This window comes from Bombina bombina, chromosome 2, assembly GCF_027579735.1.
Source record: "Bombina bombina isolate aBomBom1 chromosome 2, aBomBom1.pri, whole genome shotgun sequence".
Taxonomy (NCBI): domain Eukaryota; kingdom Metazoa; phylum Chordata; class Amphibia; order Anura; family Bombinatoridae; genus Bombina; species Bombina bombina.
In genome coordinates, this window is record NC_069500.1 from 730,293,310 (window position 1) to 730,316,517 (window position 23,208).

General features: G+C 38.3%; 2 protein-coding genes across 2 annotated transcripts in view; both read left to right on the top strand.

Moving 5' to 3' along the window:
• LOC128649466 (protein Hook homolog 3-like) overlaps positions 1-8,661 on the top strand; it is a 227,087-nt gene extending 218,426 nt beyond the window's left edge. The window contains 2 exon segments of the mRNA XM_053702748.1: positions 5,258-5,329; positions 5,780-8,661. Of these exon segments, the coding sequence (XP_053558723.1) occupies positions 5,258-5,329; positions 5,780-5,920 (213 nt within the window). The 3' untranslated portion in view covers positions 5,921-8,661.
• Positions 8,662-12,353: 3,692 nt separating this feature from the next.
• LOC128649467 (uncharacterized) lies at positions 12,354-22,576 on the top strand. Its single transcript, XM_053702749.1, has 2 exons — positions 12,354-14,131; positions 14,168-22,576. The coding sequence occupies exons 1-2, from the start codon at positions 12,434-12,436 to the stop codon at positions 14,642-14,644; spliced, it is 2,175 nt and encodes a 724-aa protein (XP_053558724.1). The 5' UTR covers positions 12,354-12,433; the 3' UTR covers positions 14,645-22,576.
• Positions 22,577-23,208: the final 632 nt, after the last annotated feature.

Consider the following 23,208-nt stretch of genomic DNA (forward strand, 5'->3'; position numbering starts at 1 on the left):
ATTTAAGTAGTTCTCAGGTACTAGTGGGCATATGTCCATGTACCCTCCTAGAGTAGATAGTAGTAATCTAACTGACATTATCGGTACATTATCCCTCCGTTACATACACCCCTAATATTCCTAATGGAATAAGAAGTAAAGTGAGGCACCCTGAAGTCCTCTGTAAGATTTCTACCTACTCCTAAAAGACAGGGCAGTCAGTATATATCACTACTATGGAAAGAACAAAAAATGGTCTTTACAAATCATAAAGGATAAACACTAAAACTGTGTTTGATGATGTATAGAACAAAGTGAGCTAAATAATGAAATATTTTGTGAAATAATGGTCTACCTAAGTTGTATATTGTATATGCTATTTGCCATTTTATATACTATCCAAGCAATCTTTTGAAGTTGTAAAGACTTTGGCGATGGAAGATCTACATGTCTGTTTGTTGTGAGTTATTTCATATTTGATTGACTATTGAAAGGGATATATGAGTAACTTAAATGCAATTCTGAATAGAATTTTAACAGTTGCCTGTGATCAGGCTGGTCAGACGTCTCGATAAGAACTAGCACATTTTGAGATGACCTCTATCTCTGGATACGGGTGCTTTGTTTTCTATATTGGGTTTTCACCAAACTTATAAAAACATGATTTATTATTTATGTTTGCATATGAGGTTTGGACTGCATCAATGTTCATTTACTGTCATGATGACATTAACTAAGCATACTTTTGTAGGGCTATCCTGTCATTGAGGTGCTGCAGGTCCTACGTCCTTAATAATGTTATACTTGTGCGTATATGCTGCTGACCATTATTATTATTATTTTATAAGCTAGCTAATCTTGAGGAAATTGTTATTGTCTGTTATAAATACACTGGTGTTAATTAAATTACGTTGTTTATGACAACTGAAAAAAATATATATATATGGTCTTTAAAGGGACATAAAACCCAAAACCAAAAATGGGCCAGCTCCTATGCGTACATTCCTGCTTTTCAAATAAAGATAGCAAGAGAACGAAGACATTTGTTCGGTTTTTTTTTGTCCCTTTAAAGACAAGTTAGAGATTAGAGAGCTATAACAGGGTCACAGTGTGGCTCCTTTATACCTTGATAGGATCCAGGGTTAATATCCTCTGAAGGGGGTTTATTGAACAGTTGGGGTTAATTAATCAGTGTATTAATTATTTACATGCTGACTCTGTGTTTTTGGCTGGAACAAACAGGTTTCACTTTTAAATTTCACTTTAGTTTTTGAAAGTGTTGCACAGCTCATATTACTTGCTGTACTTGTAATAACAGGGGGTCTATGTTAATTTCCTCCATTCCGGCTGAGACTTGAATCTGAGGAGAGCGTTTCCTCTGTTAAATGTCTGGTGAGTGCCCCAGCCATTGGGAGTATAAGGGTGCAGTTTTCCATAATAAAAAACGTTTTTATTTGTGTCCTCCTGTGGGTATAACCTGAGCTATGGAGGACTCTGATATGTTAGAAGGTACTCCTTCTGTACTAAATCATACCTGTTTATTGTGAGGAGGCCGTGGTTTTCCCGCCTACCCAATTATGTTCCACATGCCTTAACACCTTTATAAAGTCTAAGAAGGGAGAAAAGCCTGCTAAGGCTCTTAGTCCCTCTGAGCCGTCTACCTTTTAGGACTCAACGTCCCGTGAGATTACTACCCTTGCTACATTATCCACTCCACATGCAGTTCCCCGTAGCACATCTAATCCTCCATCCGGAGGGGGCCTTCTTCCTGCTGACTTTGCTGACAGTTACAAACGGCAGTGTCTGCAACCCTCAGTGCATTACCTCGCTCTAACAAACACAAGAGAAAGGTTAAACATAGCTCCCTTGACCCGGAGTCATCTAAATATTTATCAGATTTAGCTATTATGTCCCAGTTATCCGATGATAAGTAAACCTCTGTAGCTTCAGAGGGTGAACTTTCTGGGTCGGAGTCCTTAGCGTCTAAGCCTTCTGCTGCGGAGGGACCGTCCTTTAGATTTAAAATTAAACACATGCGTTTTTTATTAAAGGACGTTCTGTCTACGTTAGAGGTTCCAGAGGCCGCGCTGCCTGAAGAACCTATGATACCTAAATTAGACAGAGTTTACGAAGACAGGAAAGTTCCTTTAACTTTTCCTGTGCCGGTTAAGATGGCGAACATTATTAAGAATGAATGGGAAAGAATTGGTTTTTCCTTTTCCCCCTCGTCTACTTTTAAAAAGTTGTTCGCGGTCCTGGACTCTCAACTGGATTTGTGGGGCTCCATTGCTAAGGTGGATGGTGCTATATCTACGCTTGCTAAAAGTACTACTATACCTCTTGAGGATAGTTCTTCGTTCAGAGAGCCGATGGATAAGAAAATGGAAACCTTTCAAGACAGAATTAAAGCTCTGAGAATTGCTAATTCTTTTATCTGTGATGCGAACATGCAAATTATTCCCTAAATACAAAGGCCTCTGGCTTTGCGGTCCTAGCCTGCCGGGCGCTCTGGTTAAAGTCTTGGTCTGTGGATATGACTTCTAAGTCCAGACTCCTTTCTCTTCCCTTCAAGGGAAAGATTTTATTTGGTCCAGGCCTGGACTCCATTATTTCTGTGGTTACCGGGGGAAAGGGTGCCTTCCTACCACAAGATAACAAGTCTAAGGGACGACAATCTTCTAATTTTCATTTCCTTTTGTTCTGACAAATCCCAACAACAACAATCCTCCTCCAAGCCTGAGCAACCCAAGAGTACTTGGAAGCCGGCTAAGTCCTGGAATAAATTCAAGCAGAATAAGAAGGCCGCCGAAAACAAATCAGCATGAAGGGGTGACCCCCCGATCTGGGATCGGATTGTGTAGGGGCAGACTGTCTGTCTCTTTTTTCAGACGCCTGGTTCAAGGACGTACAGGATCCGTGTGTGCTAGAGATGGTATCTCAGGGATACAAGATAGGCTTCAAATCTCATCTGCCAAGGGGCAGATTCCTTCTCTCAATTTTGTCTACCAGACAAGAAAAAAGGGATGCCTTTCTAGGGTACGTTCGGGATCTATCCTCCTTAGGAGTTGTTGTCCTGGTGCCTATCGAAGAAAGAGGTTTGGGGTTTTATTCAAACCTTTTCGTGGTCCCAAAGAAGGAGGGAACTTTCCATCCAATTCTGGACCTAAAGTGCTTAAACAAATTTCTCAGTGTCCCTTCCTTTAAGATGGAGACGATAAGGTCCATCCTTCCTTTAATTCAGAAAGGCCAGTTTATGACCACTATATATTCGAAGGACGCTTGCCTTCATGTTCCAATCCACAGGGAACACTTTCAGTTCCTGAGGTTTGCATTCCTGGACCAGCACCTCCAGTTCATTTCCCTTCTGTTTTGTCTAACTACTGCTCCAAGAATCTTTACGAAGGTTCTGGGGGCTCTTCTTGCCTTTAACAGAACTCAGGGTATTGCAGTAGCCCTATACTTGGGCGATATTCTGGTGCAAGCACCATCCTTTCGTCTTGTGGAAGAATTCTCGGAGTCCCTTCTCAGTCTTCTTCGATCACATGGATGAAAGATAAACTTGGAAAGGAGTTCTCTTATCCCAAGTACCAGGGTGGAATTCCTGGGTACTATAATAGACTCCATATGTCTTGCCCTCCGGACCTCCTTGAGTCCCTCTGTGGCTCAGTCTATGGAGGTGATTGATCTCATGGTGTCCTGCATGGACATCATTCCTTTTGCCAGGTTCCGTCTCAGACCTTTACAACTGTGCATGCAGAGGCAGTGGAACGGCGATCATTCAGATCTGTCTCAACAGATTGTATTAGACAGCCGGTCTAGAGAATCACTCTCTTGGTTGCTCTATCCAGATTATCTTTCCAGAGGGACATACAACTTAAGCTCATCTTGGTTGATTGTAACTACGGACGCAAGCCTATCCAGAGGGAGAGCGGTTTGGGGTGCCAGAAAGGCACAGGGGTTGTGGACTAAGGAGGAGTCCTCCCTCCCGATCAATTGGAACTACAGGCAAATTTCAAGGCCTGGAAGGCTTGGCCACTTCTGGGTTCGTCCCAGTTTATCAGATTCTTTTAAGACAATATAACCTCTGTGGCGTACATCAACCATCAGGGGGGAACGAGAAGTTCCTTGTTCGCTGTCAGCACATTCCTGGTGTGGACAACTGGGAGGCTGATTTTCTCAGCAGGCAATCCTTTCATCCAGGGGAATGGTCTCTCCATCCCGAGGTGTTTGTAGCGATATGCAGCAAGTGGGGATGCCGGAGATAGATCTCATGGAGTCCCGTCTCAATACCAAACTACCCAGGTACGGGTCGAGATCAAGGGATCCCCAAGCGGGTCTAATGGATGCACTAGCAGTGCCCTGGAGGTTCAAACTCATATCTTTTTCCTCCATTACCGCTTCTTCCTCGAGTGGTGGCCCGAATCAAGCAGGAGCGGATATCCGTAATCCTGATTGCTCTATCGTGGCTGCGAAGGATGTGGTTCACGGATCTAGTGGGGATGTCCTCATCTCCTCCGTGGAAGTTACCTTGTCGCTTAAATATCCCTCCCACTTCCTCATTACCCCAGTCATTCTCCGAGGGAACAAGGAAAAGTAGGAGAAACATTAGGGTATTAATGGTGCCAGAAGAATAAAATAAATAGGAGACCTATATACAAGAAAAAAACGTGCGGGGGCCGTGGACTCTCCCTTTCCGGAAGGAAAGGAATTTATCTGTTAAGCATAAATTATGTTTTCCTTCCTAAAATAGGGAGAGTCCATGGCCCCGCACGTTTTTTCTTGTATATGGGCGGTCCCCTATTTATTTTATTCTTCTGGCACCATTAATAACCTAATGTTTCTCCTACTTTTCCTTGTTCCCTCGGAGAATGACTGGGGTAATGAGGAAGTGGGAGGGATATTTAAGCCTTTGGCTGGGGTGTCTTTGCCTCCTCCTGGTGGCCAGGTGTTGTATTTCCCAACAGTAAGGAATGAAGCCGTGGACTCTCCCTATTCGGAAGAAAAAGGAATTTATCTGGTAAGCATAAATTATGTTTTTTCTAACAAAATTATATTTTGAAATGCTACCGTTGTTTAATTTCCATTTAAGGATGAATACAGAGCCTGTTGCTTATTTATACGCATGTGTTTGTAATGTATTAAAACACAGCTCTCAGACATGATTTCCTAATACTATGTTAATGCTACAAATGTGAATAAATTGTACTATTCCTAAATATAAATGTAGTTTTCTCTTTTTACCCATTGTTTTGGTTTGTTTTTCTAATTCTGTTCCTAGAAAGAATTTGAGAAAACGAAGACGCAAAGAGATCAAGAAGAAAAGTTGATTGTTAGTGCTTGGTACAATATGGTAAGAGATATATAATGTGTGTAGTTAGATATATTTATTGTGTGTAGTGTATTCAAACTAAGCTGGATAAGGGCTGTCTGTACCCATGCAATTAATCATCACAGAGGGTCACTTTCTATTGATGATTTTGTTGGTTCATGCAGTGTTTGTGTTGTAAAGTGAACCACTCTAGGTGCTTGCAATATCTCACTGTAGCTGATGGTGATTTAATATTATTATTTCAAAGGTGGCACAGCAAAACTATTAGAGCACAATTTTGTTTGCCTTCTGTTATTATGTGACAATGCTACTCACTGCAAGACCTGAAGAACAGATGCCAGTCATGTGACACGACAGCAGAGTCTGTTTCTTATGCGATAATACAGTTGTCCTATTTTTGTTAAACTGTTGTAAAAATCAGAAAAGTTCCCATCTAAACTTCCGTGTGTTGCTTTTTTTGTGTCCTTATAGGGAATGGCCTTACACAAAAAAGCAGCGGAAGACAGGCTTGCAAGTACAGGCTCAGGGCAGTCGTTTCTGGCGAGGCAAAGACAAGCAACAAGTTCACGGCGCTCTTATCCTGGCCACGTCCAACCAGCCACAGCGAGGTAGAAGAGCCTTAAACTGGGGAAAGCGCATCACATCGTGTTGCACATGACAGCATTTCAGGAATTGTAACCAATGTGCTTTTTCCTTCTTCCTTCTCTTTTTAATACTGTTTGTCATATACAGATATCTTTTTTACACCATCAATGTCCATTTTAAATTCCTTTTTTTTTTTTTTTTTTTTAACGTGCCAAGAAGATTCTATGCATCCACATAAAGAATTGTATTTTTATGTTTATGAAGCACTGAATGTGTCCTTCAAAAAAAGAAACAAAAAAACTCTTTTAAACTAAACTTTCTTATTGCGGCTAGAAAATGTTTTCAGTTGAATATTTTCATTTATTTTTCATTTTTGAATATTTGCTATTGAGGAAAGATGATAATTAATGCTCAATAGACACATTAACATCATGACTAGTTCTTATGTAAATATTCAAGCATGTGGTCACTTTTTAGTTTTTTTAATGTTGTTGTATTGTATGTGCAGAATGTTAGTATGGACAGTGATCAGGAATATAAATTCTAACCACATTAACCATACAGAATAGGTGATGATGAAATATTGGACTTAATCCTGCACACAACCTAGTAGATCATACTATATATCAGCTCAAAAGCTGTGGAGCAGAAGTTTTAAAGAGACACTGTAATATAAAATGAGACTAATACTTTTTAAAATATATCATAGCTTTTTCTCACTTAAAATATTTTTCTCTTTGCTTAGTAATGAATTTAAAGGGACAGTCTACACCAAAATTGTTATGGCTTAAAAAGATATAGAACGCCTTTACTACCCATTGCCCAGCTTTGCACAATCAACATTGTTATATTAATATACTTTGACATATAAACCTCTAAATTTCTGCCTGTTTGTAAGTCACTACTGACCGCTTCTTATCACATGCTTTTTTATTAGCTTTTCACAGGAGACTGCTAGTTTGTGTGGGCCAAATAGATAACATTGTGCTCTCTCCCGTGGGTTGTGCATGACACATCATTAATTGGCTAAAAGGCAAACGAATAGATAATAAATAAATAGCCATGTGATAAAAGGAGCTGTCAGAAGAGGCTTGGATACAAGGTAAGCACAGAGGTAAAAAGTATATTACTATAACCATGTTGGTTATGCAAAGTTAGGGAATGAGTAATAAAGGGATTATCTATATTTTTAAACAATAACAATTTTGAAGTAGATTGTCCCTTTAAACTCTTGGCTACAACATTAATGTGTAGCCCTCCTGGCAGGCAAGTTCTTACTTTGTGAATAAATATATGGCACTGAATGTCATATATTGGGAGATTTCAGCAACTTCCAAGGGGTTCTAAACCCTAGTTAGGATTACATTTTTTTTTCATATATATAGAAATAGTCAGTACTCACACATTTTGTACACAAGTTGTTAGCTTTGATGTATGAATTTGGGTTTGCTGTACCTAGTTTTACATTGTTATATGTCAGAGTCCCTTTAACTTTGTCTGCAAAGTCAGCTTTTTAAGGAAGTATACAGTCAAATTATATTTTAAAAATTAGAAGCTCACTGTTGGAAAAATCAGACAACCTCAATATGACTATAGGGCTTGAGCTCGCTATTCACATCTGTTTAAACAAAATTTATGGAAATGTACAAATATTTACATATTTTACCATTCTAGTTACAAACGTTAAAGGAATATGAAACCCATTTTTTTTTTCTTTCATGATTCAGATAGAGCATACAATTTTAATTGTAAATTTTTAAATAACTTTGCAATTTATTTTATTTCTGTTATCTAATTTGTTTCACTTTGTGTATCCTTTGTTGAAAAGTATACCTAATCTCAAAAGCTGCTGATCGTTGGCTGCACATATATGCATCTTGTCATTGTTTTTCAGCTAGCTCCCAGTAGTGCTTTTACCACTCTTTCAACAAAGCATACAGATTAAATTAAGCAAATTAGATAATAAAAGTAAATTGGAAAGCTGTGTAAAATTGTATAGTCTATCTGAATCATGAAAGAAACATTTTGGGATGCCCCTTTAACCTCATATGAATGATTCAGTAGCACTTTAAAATGTTTTATTTGAATGTATAAATTTGCTAATTCGTTTTTGTTCAGTGTTTTAGATTCCCTAGTGCAGGTGTGAAGAAAACTATCTTTAAAACTGTCTGTCTGACTTGTCGAACCTATATTATTGTATCTTGTATATAAAGATGTGGATAGCTCCATTTTTTCTGCAAAGTGAGAAGACTGTTTGAACAGTCTTGGAAGCTTGTTCACAACTACAGTACGTCTTAAAATTATTTAAAAAAGCATTTTAATGGATCGCTAGTTTTACAGGAGAGCAGCAAACATTTACTAAACATACATTTTTTTATGTGTAGGTAAACCACTTACAAAGTTAAATGAATGAACATACATTTTCATATAATTGTATTTTTTTAGAGCGTTATATTGTCACTAGCTTCAACAAAATTTACAACTTTATATTTTTTTTTCTGTGACCTCAAAAACAACCTACTTATAAAGGCTTTTCTTATTGGTCAGCATGCAGAAAAAAATATTAGGTTTAATGTTCCAATAGATGTTATGGCTATTGGCAATAACCAGTTGATTTAGGTTGTTTTTATTTATTTTTTAGGACCAATGTTTGCATCTTTATATTGAAAGGTTGTAAAGTTTGTTCATCTTCATTGGATTATACATTTTTCTACAATTTGTAAATATGATGTCTACAGGAAAAAATATAAATTTAAAGGGACATGGTACTCAAACATTTTCTAGCATTTTCTAGAGGGATTGCCAACTGGCGGCCCATGGGCCACATGAGGTCCCCTGCATTAGTTTGTGTGGCCCCTGGTGAAAAGTGTAGCTAAAAATGTGTGCTTTGGGGATTTTTAAAACTAGGGTCAAACAAGATGGCCGCAACTTAAACCAGCTTTTTGGAGGGGAAACAGCATACAGAATGTATCTGGAAACCTCACCTAAATCTGTGTTTCCGGATGTTTTTAAGAAATATATTATTTATGCGTTTAGTACCCATAAATTTATATACACCCCTTACCGCTTCTAAACTGTTGCTCTGCATCCCCATGTATTACAAAGTTGTCCATAACAGATGTATATGAAAGAGCAGCAGATAAACTTGCTAACATATTTGTTTTTCAAAAAGCTGTTTTAATTTAATGTGAAATTAACAGGAAGTCCATGCATTTGTCTTTTGTCATTGGCTCACTAGATGTGTTAGCTAGCTCCCAGCTGTGCATTGCTGCTCTGGAACTGATTTTAATTATGTGTTTCTTCTGTTATGTGTGATCAGTCCACGGGTCATCATTACTTCTGGGATATAACTCCTCCCCAACAGGAAATGCAAGAGGATTCACCCAGCAGAGCTGCATATAGCTCCTCCCCCCTACGTCAGTCCCAGTCATTCTCTTGCACCCAACGACTAGATAGGATGTGTGAGAGGACTATGGTGATTATACTTAGTTTTTATGACTTCAATCAAAAGTTTGTTATTTTACAATAGCACCGGAGCGTGTTATTACTTCTCTGGCAGAGTTTGAGGAAGAATCTGCCAGAGTTTTTTTACTATGATTTTAACCGGAGTAGTTAAGATCATATTGCTGTTCTCGGCCATCTGAGGGAGGTAAAGGCTTCAGATCAGGGGACAGCGGGCAGATGAATCTGCATTGAGGTATGTAGCAGTTTTTATTTTCTGAATGGAATTGATGAGAAAATCCTGCCATACCGTTATAATGACATGTATGTATACACTTCAGTATTCTGGGGATGGTATTTCACCGGAACTACTCTGTTAAAGGTCACTAATCCTTTTAATAAGTATTTATCATGTTAAACGTTTTTGCTGGAATGTAGAATCGTTTACATTGCTGAGGTACTGTGTGAATAAATATTTGGGCATTATTTTCCACTTGGCAGTTGTTTGCTTTTAATTGTGACAGTTTCGTTTCTCTTCACTGCTGTGTGGGAGAGGGAGGGGCCGTTTTTGGCGCTCTTTGCTACGCATCAAAAAATTCCAGTCAGTTACTCTTATATTTCCTGCATGATCCGGTTCATCTCTGACAGATCTCAGGGGTCTTCAAACTTCTTTGGAGGGAGGTAGATTCTCTCAGCAGAGCTGTGAGAATTTTATAGTGACTGTGAATAAAAACGTTGCTCTGTAATTTTTATGTCAAATTTAATTGTTGTTATTTTACTAATGGGAACAAACCTTTGCTAAAAGTTGTGTTGTTTTAAAGTTTGCTATAACTGTTTTTCAGTTCATTATTTCAACTGTCATTTAATCGTTTAGTACCTCTTTGAGGCACAGTACGTTTTTGCTAAAAAAGATTATAACCAAGTTGTAAGTTTATTGCTAGTGTGTTAAACATGTCTGACTCAGAGGAAGATATCTGTGTCATTTGTTCCAATGCCAAGGTGGAGCCCAATAGAAATTTATGTACTAACTGTATTGATGCTACTTTAAATAAAAGTCAATCTGTACAATGTGAACAAATTTCACCAAACAGCGAGGGGAGAGTTATGCCGACTAACTCGCCTCACGCGGCAGTACCTGCATCTCCCGCCCGGGAGGTGCGTGATATTATGGCGCCTAGTACATCTGGGCGGCCATTACAGATAACATTACAAGATATGGCTACTGTTATGACTGAAGTTTTGTCTAAATTACCAGAACTAAGAGGCAAGCGTGATCACTCTGGGGTGAGAACAGAGTGCGCTGACAATACTAGGGCCATGTCTGATACTGCGTCACAGCTCGCAGAGCATGAGGACGGAGAGCTTCATTCTGTGGGTGACGGTTCTGATCCAAACAGATTGGACTCAGATATTTCAAATTTTAAATTTAAATTGGAGAACCTCCGTGTATTACTAGGGGAGGTCTTAGCAGCTCTCAATGATTGTAACACCGTTGCAATACCAGAGAAACTGTGTAGGTTGGATAAATACTTTGCGGTACCGGCGAGTACTGACGTTTTTCCTATACCTAAGAGACTAACTGAAATTGTTACTAAGGAGTGGGATAGACCCGGTGTGCCGTTCTCACCCCCTCCAATATTTAGAAAGATGTTTCCAATAGACGCCACCACTCGGGACTTATGGCAAACGGTCCCTAAGGTGGAGGGAGCAGTTTCTACTTTAGCTAAGCGTACCACTATCCCGGTGGAGGATAGCTGTGCTTTTTCAGATCCAATGGATAAAAAATTAGAGGGTTACCTTAAGAAAATGTTTGTTCAACAAGGTTTTATATTGCAACCCCTTGCATGTATCGCGCCGATTACGGCTGCGGCAGCATTTTGGATTGAGTCGCTGGAAGAGAACCTTAGTTCATCTACGCTAGACGACATTACGGACAGGCTTAGAGTCCTTAAACTAGCTAATTCTTTCATTTCGGAGGCCGTAGTACATTTAACCAAACTTACGGCTAAGAACTCAGGATTCGCCATACAGGCACGTAGGGCGCTGTGGCTAAAATCCTGGTCAGCTGATGTTACTTCTAAGTCCAAATTACTTAATATACCTTTCAAGGGGCAGTCTTTATTTGGGCCCGGTTTGAAAGAAATTATCGCTGACATTACAGGAGGTAAGGGCCACGCCCTACCTCAAGACAAAGCCAAAGCTAAGGCTAGACAGTCTAATTTTCGTCCCTTTCGGAATTTCAAAACAGGAGCAGCATCAACCTCCACTGCACCAAAACAGGAAGGAGCTGTTGCTCGTTACAGGCAAGGCTGGAAGCCTAACCAGTCCTGGAACAAGAGCAAGCAGGCCAGGAAACCTGCTGCTGCCCCAAAGACAGCATGAACCGAGAGCCCCCGATCCGGGACCGGATCTAGTGGGGGGCAGACTTTCTCTCTTCGCCCAGGCCTGGGCAAGAGATGTTCAGGATCCCTGGGCACTAGAGATCATATCTCAGGGATACCTTCTAGACTTCAAATTATCTCCCCCAAGAGGGAGATTTCATCTGTCAAGGTTGTCAACAAACCAGATAAAGAAAGAAGCGTTTCTACGCTGTGTACAAGATCTGTTATTAATGGGAGTGATCCATCCGGTTCCGCGGTCGGAACAAGGACAAGGGTTCTACTCAAACCTGTTTGTGGTTCCCAAAAAAGAGGGAACTTTCAGGCCAATCTTAGATTTAAAGATTCTAAACAAATTCCTAAGAGTTCCATCGTTCAAAATGGAAACTATTCGGACAATCTTACCCATGATCCAAGAGGGTCAGTACATGACCACAGTGGATTTAAAGGATGCTTACCTTCACATACCGATCCACAAAGATCATCACCGGTATCTAAGGTTTGCCTTCTTAGACAGGCACTACCAGTTTGTAGCTCTTCCATTCGGATTGGCTACGGCTCCAAGAATCTTCACAAAGGTTCTGGGTGCCCTTCTGGCGGTACTAAGACCGCGAGGGATTTCGGTAGCTCCGTACCTAGACGACATTCTAATACAAGCTTCAAGCTTTCAAACTGCCAAGTCTCATACAGAGTTAGTTCTGGCATTTCTAAGGTCGCATGGATGGAAAGTGAACGAAAAGAAGAGTTCTCTTTTTCCTCTCACAAGAGTTCCATTCTTGGGGACTCTTATAGATTCTGTAGAAATGAAGATTTACCTGACAGAAGACAGGTTAACAAAGCTTCAAAATGCATGCCGTGTCCTTCATTCCATTCAACACCCGTCAGTAGCTCAATGCATGGAGGTGATCGGCTTAATGGTAGCGGCAATGGACATAGTACCTTTTGCACGCCTACACCTCAGACCGCTGCAATTGTGCATGCTGAGTCAGTGGAATGGGGATTACTCAGATTTGTCCCCTACTCTGAATCTGAATCAAGAGACCAGAAATTCTCTTCTATGGTGGCTTTATCGGCCACACCTGTCCAGGGGGATGCCATTCAGCAGGCCAGACTGGACAATTGTAACAACAGACGCCAGCCTACTAGGTTGGGGCGCTGTCTGGAATTCTCTGAAGGCTCAGGGACTATGGAATCAGGAGGAGAGTCTCCTTCCAATAAACATTCTGGAATTGAGAGCAGTTCTCAATGCCCTTCTGGCTTGGCCCCAGTTAACAACTCGGGGGTTCATCAGGTTTCAGTCGGACAACATCACGACTGTAGCTTACATCAACCATCAGGGAGGGACAAGAAGCTCCCTAGCAATGATGGAAGTATCAAGGATAATTCGCTGGGCAGAGTCTCACTCTTGCCACCTGTCAGCAATCCACATCCCGGGAGTGGAGAACTGGGAGGCGGATTTCTTGAGTCGCCAGACTTTTCATCCGGGGGAGTGGGAACTTCATCCGGAGGTCTTTGCCCAAATACTTCGACGTTGGGGCAAACCAGAGATAGATCTCATGGCGTCTCGCCAGAACGCCAAACTTCCTCGCTACGGGTCCAGATCCAGGGATCCGGGAGCGGTTCTGATAGATGCTTTGACAGCACCTTGGAACTTCGGGATGGCTTATGTGTTTCCACCCTTCCCGCTGCTTCCTCGATTGATTGCCAAAATCAAACAGGAGAGAGCATCAGTAATTCTAATAGCGCCTGCATGGCCACGCAGGACTTGGTATGCAGATCTAGTGGACATGTCATCCTGTCCGCCTTGGTCTCTACCTCTAAGACAGGACCTTCTGATACAGGGTCCATTCAAACATCAAAATTTAACTTCTCTGAAGCTGACTGCTTGGAAATTGAACGCTTGATTTTATCAAAACGTGGTTTTTCTGAGTCGGTTATTGATACCCTGATACAGGCTAGGAAGCCTGTTACCAGAAGGATTTACCATAAAATATGGCGGAAATACCTATACTGGTGCGAATCCAAAGGTTACTCCTGGAGTAAGGTTAGGATCGCTAGAATATTGTCTTTTCTACAAGAAGGTTTAGAAAAGGGTTTATCAGCTAGTTCATTAAAGGGACAGATTTCAGCTCTGTCCATCTTGTTACACAGGCGTCTGTCAGAAAATCCAGACGTCCAGGCCTTTTGTCAGGCTTTAGCTAGGATCAAGCCTGTGTTTAAAGCTGTTGCTCCGCCATGGAGTTTAAACTTAGTTCTTAACGTTTTACAGGGTGTTCCGTTTGAACCTCTTCATTCCATTGATATAAAATTGTTATCTTGGAAAGTTCTGTTTTTAATGGCTATTTCCTCGGCTCGAAGAGTCTCTGAGTTATCAGCCTTACATTGTGATTCCCCTTATCTGATTTTTCACTCAGACAAGGTAGTTCTGCGTACTAAACCTGGGTTCTTACCTAAGGTAGTCACTAACAGGAACATCAATCAAGAGATTGTTGTTCCATCCTTGTGTCCAAATCCTTCTTCAAAGAAGGAACGTCTTCTACACAATCTGGATGTAGTTCGTGCCCTCAAGTTCTACTTGCAGGCAACTAAAGATTTTCGCCAAACTTCTTCCCTGTTTGTCGTTTATTCTGGACAGAGGAGAGGTCAAAAAGCTTCTGCTACCTCTCTCTCTTTTTGGCTTCGTAGCATAATACGTTTAGCCTATGAGACTGCTGGACAGCAGCCTCCTGAAAGAATTACAGCTCACTCCACTAGAGCTGTGGCTTCCACTTGGGCCTTTAAGAATGAGGCCTCTGTTGAACAGATTTGCAAGGCTGCAACTTGGTCTTCGCTTCATACTTTTTCCAAATTTTACAAATTTGACACTTTTGCTTCTTCGGAGGCTATTTTTGGGAGAAAGGTTCTTCAGGCAGTGGTTCCTTCTGTATATTGAGCCTGCCTATCCCTCCCGTCATCCGTGTACTTTTGCTTTGGTATTGGTATCCCAGAAGTAATGATGACCCGTGGACTGATCACACATAACAGAAGAAAACATAATTTATGCTTACCTGATAAATTCCTTTCTTCTGTTGTGTGATCAGTCCACGGCCCGCCCTGTTTTAAGGCAGGTAAATATCTTTTAAATTATACTCCAGTCACCACTTCACCCTTGGTTACTCCTTTCTCGTTGATTCTTGGTCGAATGACTGGGACTGACGTAGGGGGGAGGAGCTATATGCAGCTCTGCTGGGTGAATCCTCTTGCATTTCCTGTTGGGGAGGAGTTATATCCCAGAAGTAATGATGACCCGTGGACTGATCACACAACAGAAGAAAGGAATTTATCAGGTAAGCATAAATTATGTTTTAATCACTTTACAGCCCTTTAATGCAGGTTAAAGCATCAAGCTTCTCATCACCTTCTTTACTCTCAAGAACATAATTGGCAAAGGAAGAATAACTTTACAGCAAATACCAAAATAATCAAGCAAGGGTTAAATTATTAACCCTTAAACATCTGTATAGCAGGACACCACAAAACACTTAATTTTATATAAATGTTACACAGCCTGAAATTACACAGTGATATTACCTCAACATGTTTAAACTGCTAACTGGTGTCTTGGGGCTGCTGAGAACAATATATGCAGATAGGTTGAGGACTTGCTAAGACATTATTGAAAATTTCACAAGTGGGTGGCATTTTATGAGGTCATGGTTATATTTTTGCTTCTGCAGTGATTGCTGACAATATGTTAATAGACCCAGAAACCCAAAAACTAGATTTTTGGTATGTTCTGTGAATTCCAGTCCCAACACATGAAAAGCCTGATGTGTTAAGCCCCTGCTAAGCAAAGCCTCAGTATATACATGGGGGAAATAAAACATGTTCAAAATTGTGCAACACTATTAAGCTGCCTGCCTGGCTTCATCACCCCTTGCCCCCTACACTCCCAGGTATTATATATCACATATCCTGACTTTCTCTTACCTGACCTCACACTGCTAAACTTCAGGGTAACTGAAGACCACAGATCAAGAAAACTGCAGGGAAAAAAACATACTGTAAGCAATGATACTAATGCCACAGCGACCTCTGTGGTGGGAGTTCTGCACTGCACACAATATTCAGAAACTATATACAGGTGGCCCTCGGTTTACGCCGATTCAATTTGTACCGTTTCAGAATAACAACCTTTTTTTCAATCATGTGACTGCTATTGAAAAGCTTTGGAAATCAATGCACTAATTAAAATAGAAAATAGGTGGAGCTGTCCGCTTGTTTTGCAGCAAAGTTATGCAACTTAACAGCCTTAAATTGATCTGTGTACACAGATCAGACCAGATCTATCGAGCAAAATTTAGCAGGAACTTCCCTATTATCTTCCTGTCCAGCAGCTTGAGGTGAGGGTGCCTAACTGCTTATTAATCACTGCAGATTGAAATGCATAGAATAGGTGCAGACCCAATATTATCTAACATGCTAACAATGCAGAGAACTGATTGCAGAAAAATGTTTTTGTTCATTAAACTTAGTTTGATGATGATGATGCAGTCTGTTGTGTAATTATTTTATTAGGTGATGTTTAGCAAGTGTTTTTGTTCATTAAACTTAGTTTGATGATGATACAATCTATATTATTAGGTTTATAATGCTGTTTAGCATTTAAAATCTTCATTTCAAAGCTTTAAAAATAATGTATTAGGTGTTACTTATGACAATTTTGAGAGGGGCCTGGAACCTAACTCCCTCACTTCCCATTGACTTACACTATAAACTGGGTTTCAAATTATAACGGTTTCGATTTACAACCATTCCTCCTGGAACCTAACCCCGGCGTAAACTGAGGGCTACCTACAAACAATTGATCAAAAAAGAGACTGTCTCAGGAAAACGGCAACTATAAATTACAGAGAACATATTTAAGTATCATGCCCCTTTAAGTCATCTAATAGCAATTTCAACTTATCTTTATATTAAAGGGACATTAGAATCAAGTATGTATGTACATAAGCATGCATATGCCTTAATCTTACCAGACTGTCTACATAGCAGAAAAATATATATCTTACCTGGCAGTACTTCTCCACAAACCTCAGAGATGCATTTTTATTTTTTTTTAAAGTTTATTTTAACACAAATTTTGCCTCATCCTCCAAATACCGTGAGCTCAGTTGACAAAAATACTCATAAAATGCGGATAGAGCATATTTACCTTAGATAGTATGGACTAAGGAAGCTCACTGAGGAAAACATTTTTGTTCACATACTTAAAAGGACAGTAAACACCTTGAGGTTTTTATATTAAATATTTAGCTATGTATAATGAAAAAAACTTTGCAGTATACTTTCATTATTTATTTTGTCCCCTTTTCATTTAATTTCTCTCTGAAAATTGTGACATTTCTAAATCTCAGAACTTAAAACGCACCTTGCTGCCTTCTGAAGGCTGACCATGCTATTTATTTGTCCCTAATCAGTTTTAGTTGATAACTACAACGCAATGTACTTTATACTAACTTTATGACTGTGGCTATCCTTGTCTGCAAACTATAGCCGAGATTGGCTCCTCCAAATAAGGCAAATGGTGGGTGGAGTTTTGCAATTGATAAACCATTGCAGTAAAAGGATGTTACGTTGTTTAAACAACATTTAAGACTTGTTTGATATATTATTCTGGACACCCTTTAAATATTCTGTTAGCATGGGGTTTGCCTGTAGTTATTTGAAGATGTTGAAAAATTAGTAAGAATCTATAAGAAATCATAACATTGTTTTCAGGGAAAATGAAGTGATTCCTTTTAAGTTTCTGTTTAAAGTATACCATGCAAATTGCGTTTTGCAAAAGCAAAAAGTAAAGATTTAAACATTTTATAAACATGGTGCATGAGCATTTATAGTCAAATTTAGAACACTTTTGCATCACAGTATGAATGCTGTGCCACCACGCTTATTGCTTCTGAGTTCTGTCCATTCTGCAGAGTAAAGCAGCCCAGTCTGGGGAAATTAGGAGAATGCATGCACAGACATATTTGTTCTGCAGCATTAAAAGTAAGAGCTTTTGGCTTTATTTCTTTAATTAGAACTTAAAAACATTATAGAGTTTACATAAGACTAAAGCTAGGAAGCTGAATACATTTAAGATAACACATTTTTTTAATTTTTTCAATTGTATGGTCAAGGAATATTATCAGCTCAATTTTACGCACACATTTTACTCTACAATCTATGAATGTATTCTGTATTTACATACATAATGGTAATTATGTTGCCTTATCAGTGCTCTCTGCGAACCTGGAGAGCTTTCAGATTTTTTGTTTTTATACCAAGATCTATATTAAATAACTATCAAGTAGTTTAAATAGTGTAGACCAGCTGTGTACCCTCAGGGGCGTAACCACTGTCACTCCCTTCTCATCATCTGAGGCAGGAGGGAACGTACCTCCGAACCAACATAAGGAGCGTTTGTTCTAACCACACGTAATAGATTTTAATTCTATAACACGCCAATGCGCACTGCCTATTAACATTCTGTTGTCTTTCGCACACAACAAACATAGGTTTACAGACAGTGCACAATCAGTGGAGATGTTTTGTTCTTGTTGATTCATATGTTTTATTTTATCGCAAACTTTATTGTGAATGGCTGTGAACTTCATTCATGATCTGCTTAATTTTACTTCTTGATAATCACATATTCATTCCATGCTATTTAACATTTGAGTTTATTACATACAGTAAATACAGATTTGTGGTATAACTGTTTAGTACAGGCAAATTTAAAGAACATCATTTATTTTTTTTATTTATTTTTTTGCAATGTTTATATATGTACTCATCCTATTAACATATTTCCCTTTACTTTTTATTCGCAGTGATGTCATTGCATGATCGCAGCTTGGTTTTTGCAATCAGGGACTGCTCGTTGCATGATTTATTTGTTTGGACCTGCAGACTAACCAACATTAGTGGCAGTGACTTAACATGAACAAAAAAAAATATGCTTGAATATATTTTGGCTTCATTTTCTCATTTCTAACAAAGCTCCTCATTGTCCTAGCAACAGGTATTGTCTGTTTTTATCATGAATTTTAATAACTTAACACAAATCTTAATCTTTAGAAAGTATTGCTCGCACTACATGACTTTAAAACAAAAACAAATGCCCATTAGCTGGAATGTGTGAATTAAGCTTCATGGGACACTGGCTAATGACATTGCAAATATAGTGCCCTAGGCAAAATATATTAAATCCTTTTTTAATTAAATGTTTCTGTACTTTACAGTTACGGGAACATAAATGCCTATGCTCATGTGTGAGCATGCAATCATTTTGCAAGTGAATAGATCCTAAAAGCAACTTTGCTGTAAGGAAGACGTTGCCTCAGAGGAGATATGGTTTTATATATATATTGGGCATGGGCATTTGGATTATTCACATTTGGCTCTTTTTGGAGCTGCATTTATTCTTGTTAAAGTGAAATTCACTAGCATCTGTGCAAATCCAGATATTAGTTTGTTTCGCTTTCACAAGAATTTGGCTCCGGATCATAACAAATGATCCAAATGCCCATGCCTAGTATATATAATGTACATGTATGTGTATATATATATATATAATATATATATTTTATATCAGAAATTATGTACTGAAAGAACTATAAACAAAATAAATGTTGTAAAAACATTTAATGCTGTCACTTTATTTAATTTGTTAAATTACTTAAAAAACTTTGAGTCTTTCTCCATTGTTTATGGCCAAATATGGTTAATTGTAAATGAGGTTTTTTTTTTCTACTGCTCTAAGCAGTCACTGTCTAATATGTAGCTGGTCAAGGCAATCTGCACCATTTTTAAGGAAACAGATTGCCTTAGTGGCCTCTTAAGGAGTATAGGATGAAAAGCATAGTTTTAAACACAAAAGCATTAAATTAAAAACATTTTTACAGCAAAAGCAAACAAAATCAGTAAGGAATGTATATTGCAAAGTTTTCCCTGCTATTATGAATTAATACTAATCTATTAGAATTTCAAATGGCTTCATGTCCCTTTAAGCACACTGACATATTGTGCAAAGTCGCTTGCTCTGCCTATAAAGCCCAGATTACTGCTTCCTTTCAGCAAAGAGCATTCCTCCTGTGCTATATGACCATCTACAGTTTTTGCATTTAATTTGCCTGACAAAGACAATTTATGCAGAACTGTAATACATTATGCACTGTTTTATATATCGGACTTTGTTAAAACATAGACATAACATTTCATCTGCCAGTGATTAAATCAATTATCTCAACACTGGAGTCTTGTGTTATCGAAAACAAAGAAAAGAAAAAAAGAAAAGTTAATTATAAATTTGCATTGCACTACCAAATATTAGTCAGTGGGCTAGATTCACTAGTCGTCTCTTAAGTCTCACCAGTTTCTATGTTTTTACATGAAGCCCATCCAGTAAAGCATGGCAAGATAAGTGACTGAGTGAAATGGGACAGAATAATATTGGAAATGGAAAAAGCTTATCTAGCCCATTCAGTGTTACAGCCATGTCTCTCGAGCAGATTAAATACAGTCTTTTGAAATAGTGCATATTATTCTATATGACACACACACAAACATATATGTATATATATAAAGCTCAGTAAATATATATTTTAAGGGAATGATAAGCTTATTTCATGCTGTCAGCCCCCACGTGTAAAACATTATTGGTGGCTTTTCATGGATGATGTTGGCAGTATAGCCAAAGTGAAGCCGTACTGCCCTCTTCTTAGCTTTTAATAGTAGCACGTTCCTATGCTTCAATAAGGGTATTCCCTCATGACAGCCTAAAGGTGCAGGAGCACATTACTATTGAAAGCTATAGAATGGGCGTCACAGCTTTGTGTTGGTTGTACATTGTCATAGAAGATAAACAAAATGTGTACATGATACAGCCGTGATCTTGGAATAAGATTATTACCTTTAAAAATATTTAGTAAGCACATTTAAAAAATAAAATCCTATATTATGTGTTCCGTTCTAGAATAAAATGCACTGTTACAAAGATTGTGTTTATTACCACTTTAAAGTAGAATCTGTGTTTAACCACTATACATATATAAACAACCAGAAGTAATACAGACAATAGGAGTTCTTAAAAATTCCCTGCCACGGTGACTTGCGCATATGACATTTTTTAAGATATTGTTTACATGCTTTGCTTTTCTTTTTTTTGCTTTATTGGTCTATAATTTATATAATATTCATTTATTTTGAATATGTTATTTCATTTTGAATATGTTTTTTATGTAATATCTCATTTGCATTTTGGACTGCCTTAGATTTTATTTAAAGCCACTTATGCTTGTATGTTGATATAATTCAACTTTAAGCCTGTATTTATATTGTATAAATAATGTATATGTATTTAGCGTATAGAACTGCTGGTTCAAATACTGCCTGCTATACTGTATAGTTTAAAATCAATTGACAAGTATCAACAGTGTTACATATATAACCACATAACATTTATGCTTTTTAACTTTTGTTTACTGAATCTATTGATGGTGCAAGCTTTAATATGAGATTTGTTTGATGTGGGAATATTTTTTTAAATTCAAATTTAGTAAATAAAATAAGAATTGGTTTAGTGCTACTAGACATATTTAATGTTATAAACAGGGCTTTAAAAATGACTATAGTTCACCTCTCACAGGAAAAAACTTACTAGTCCACTCAATATTAAATGTAGGCAAAATACCAATTGCTTACTCATCCCATGCATTTTTTTTTTTTTATTCCTTCTTGACTAGTGGACAAGTGGAAATTTCCAGCCCTGGTATTGTATAAGTATAGAAAACAATACTAAAATCTGTTAAAGGGACACTGATGTATATTTTGGAAATCTATATAACTTTATCCCTTGACTGCTAGAGAGAGTTTGCAAGCTGTCAGTCATCTTTGACACCTAATGTGTTGTGTTAATAAAAGGAAAACAAAACCTTAGCTTTAGTTCCCATTAAATTTAGCTTTTACACTTTTAAAATACTCACGCTGACCACTGCTTATTTTCTAGCTTGAGATCACAGCAATTAATTGGATGGTTGCATCCTAGTGAGAATAAAGTCACATATGGATTAGTGCCACAGTGTGGTAATGCCTGTACTCACAGGGGGTCACATATAGTGTCAGGAGATTGTCAGACCATTTGGTTTATGTAGCACTCAAACACATTTCAGGGAAATATCAGCTACGTTTTCTTTGTTACCTGGCTTTATTATGTTATCTGTCATTGTCTCAAAAGGGCAACAAAATGAAAATTTGCAAATGTATCCATATGTTTTCTGACCTAAAAACATTTCTTTTGACTAACAAATGGATTTTGACTTCGCAAGGGAACTACAGGGTCAAGTAACTACTGGACCTTGGCTATAAAATTTCGCTACATGGATCTTCCGTCCACTTTGAGATACTTTTAGAATGTTCCGGTTAAGCACAATTTTAAATGTACACAGAACATGTATGAGCATGTACTGTAGAAATCTCTTGTTAAACTAAAATCTACCCCACATCTCATTATTGGCCAACAGCTTAAGAGAACATATAGTTGTATACAGTTCTATAAGCGTAGCTCCATCTATACATTTTGTTTCTTAACCTTTTTTGTTTTAAAGTTCATTTATGAATTAAGATCCACAATACATCTCAGTGACAAATGGTGGTTTGTCGGCCTTTTGCTGGCTTCTCTGGAAGCAATGCTGTTTAAACACAAGTATGTATTTATGTAAATAGGACAAAAGGTTACCATTTTGATCATGAGTTGTACTTTTTTCATTCAAACATGCTTCCAGTGCTACCAGAAGTGTACTTTTATCAAGGAACATGTAAATAAAAAATATTTTAAAAAGTGTTTAATAATGTGTGTATCCTTTTTAACATTGGACAAAATAGGTTCTCTTTACTCAGTCTATGAAGTGTTAAAAACTGGCAACTGGTTGAGTTCCAATGAGTGCTCTAGATTTCCCCCTTATTAAAGGGACAGTTAACACACAATAAACTTTATTCAATAGTTTACTTGCCATACGATTATGGGATACATCGTTCTTCCTGTTCTGCAGTCCACAGTGATTCGCAATTTTTTTTTAAAAAAAACTGCCGTTCATAGAAAAAAATGGAAGCCTAACTCCTCCTCCCATTGTCTTCTTCCCCCGGAGCTTGTTTGAAAATTTATCATGCACGCCAAACTTGATTACGAGCCTTTAGCTAAACGCATGCGCAAAGTTGTTCTTTTTTTGCTTTTATACAGAATGCGGTGGGGATCCTTTTTAGTGCTGCACCAGTACCGGAAGCCATTCAGAATCTAACTATCTTGTGCTCCTTCTCATTTAGCGTGCTTTGGATAATCAGGTAAGTCGGTACAATATTTTTTATAACCTATCTAGTAAGTTACACACATGTGCAGTCACCATAGTAAGTTACAAACATATATGTGCACCACGTAAAGCAGAGGAAATTATTCATCTGTCCTGCCCGCAACCTTAG

Coding starts and splice junctions, on each gene's coding strand:
- LOC128649467 (XM_053702749.1), top strand. CDS start 12,434: ATGGAAAGTGAACGAAAAGAAGAGTTCTCTTTTTCCTCTCACAAGAGT. Junction 14,132..14,167: donor TGATTTTTCACTCAGACAAG/GTAGTTCTGCGT, acceptor TTCTTACCTAAG/GTAGTCACTAACAGGAACAT.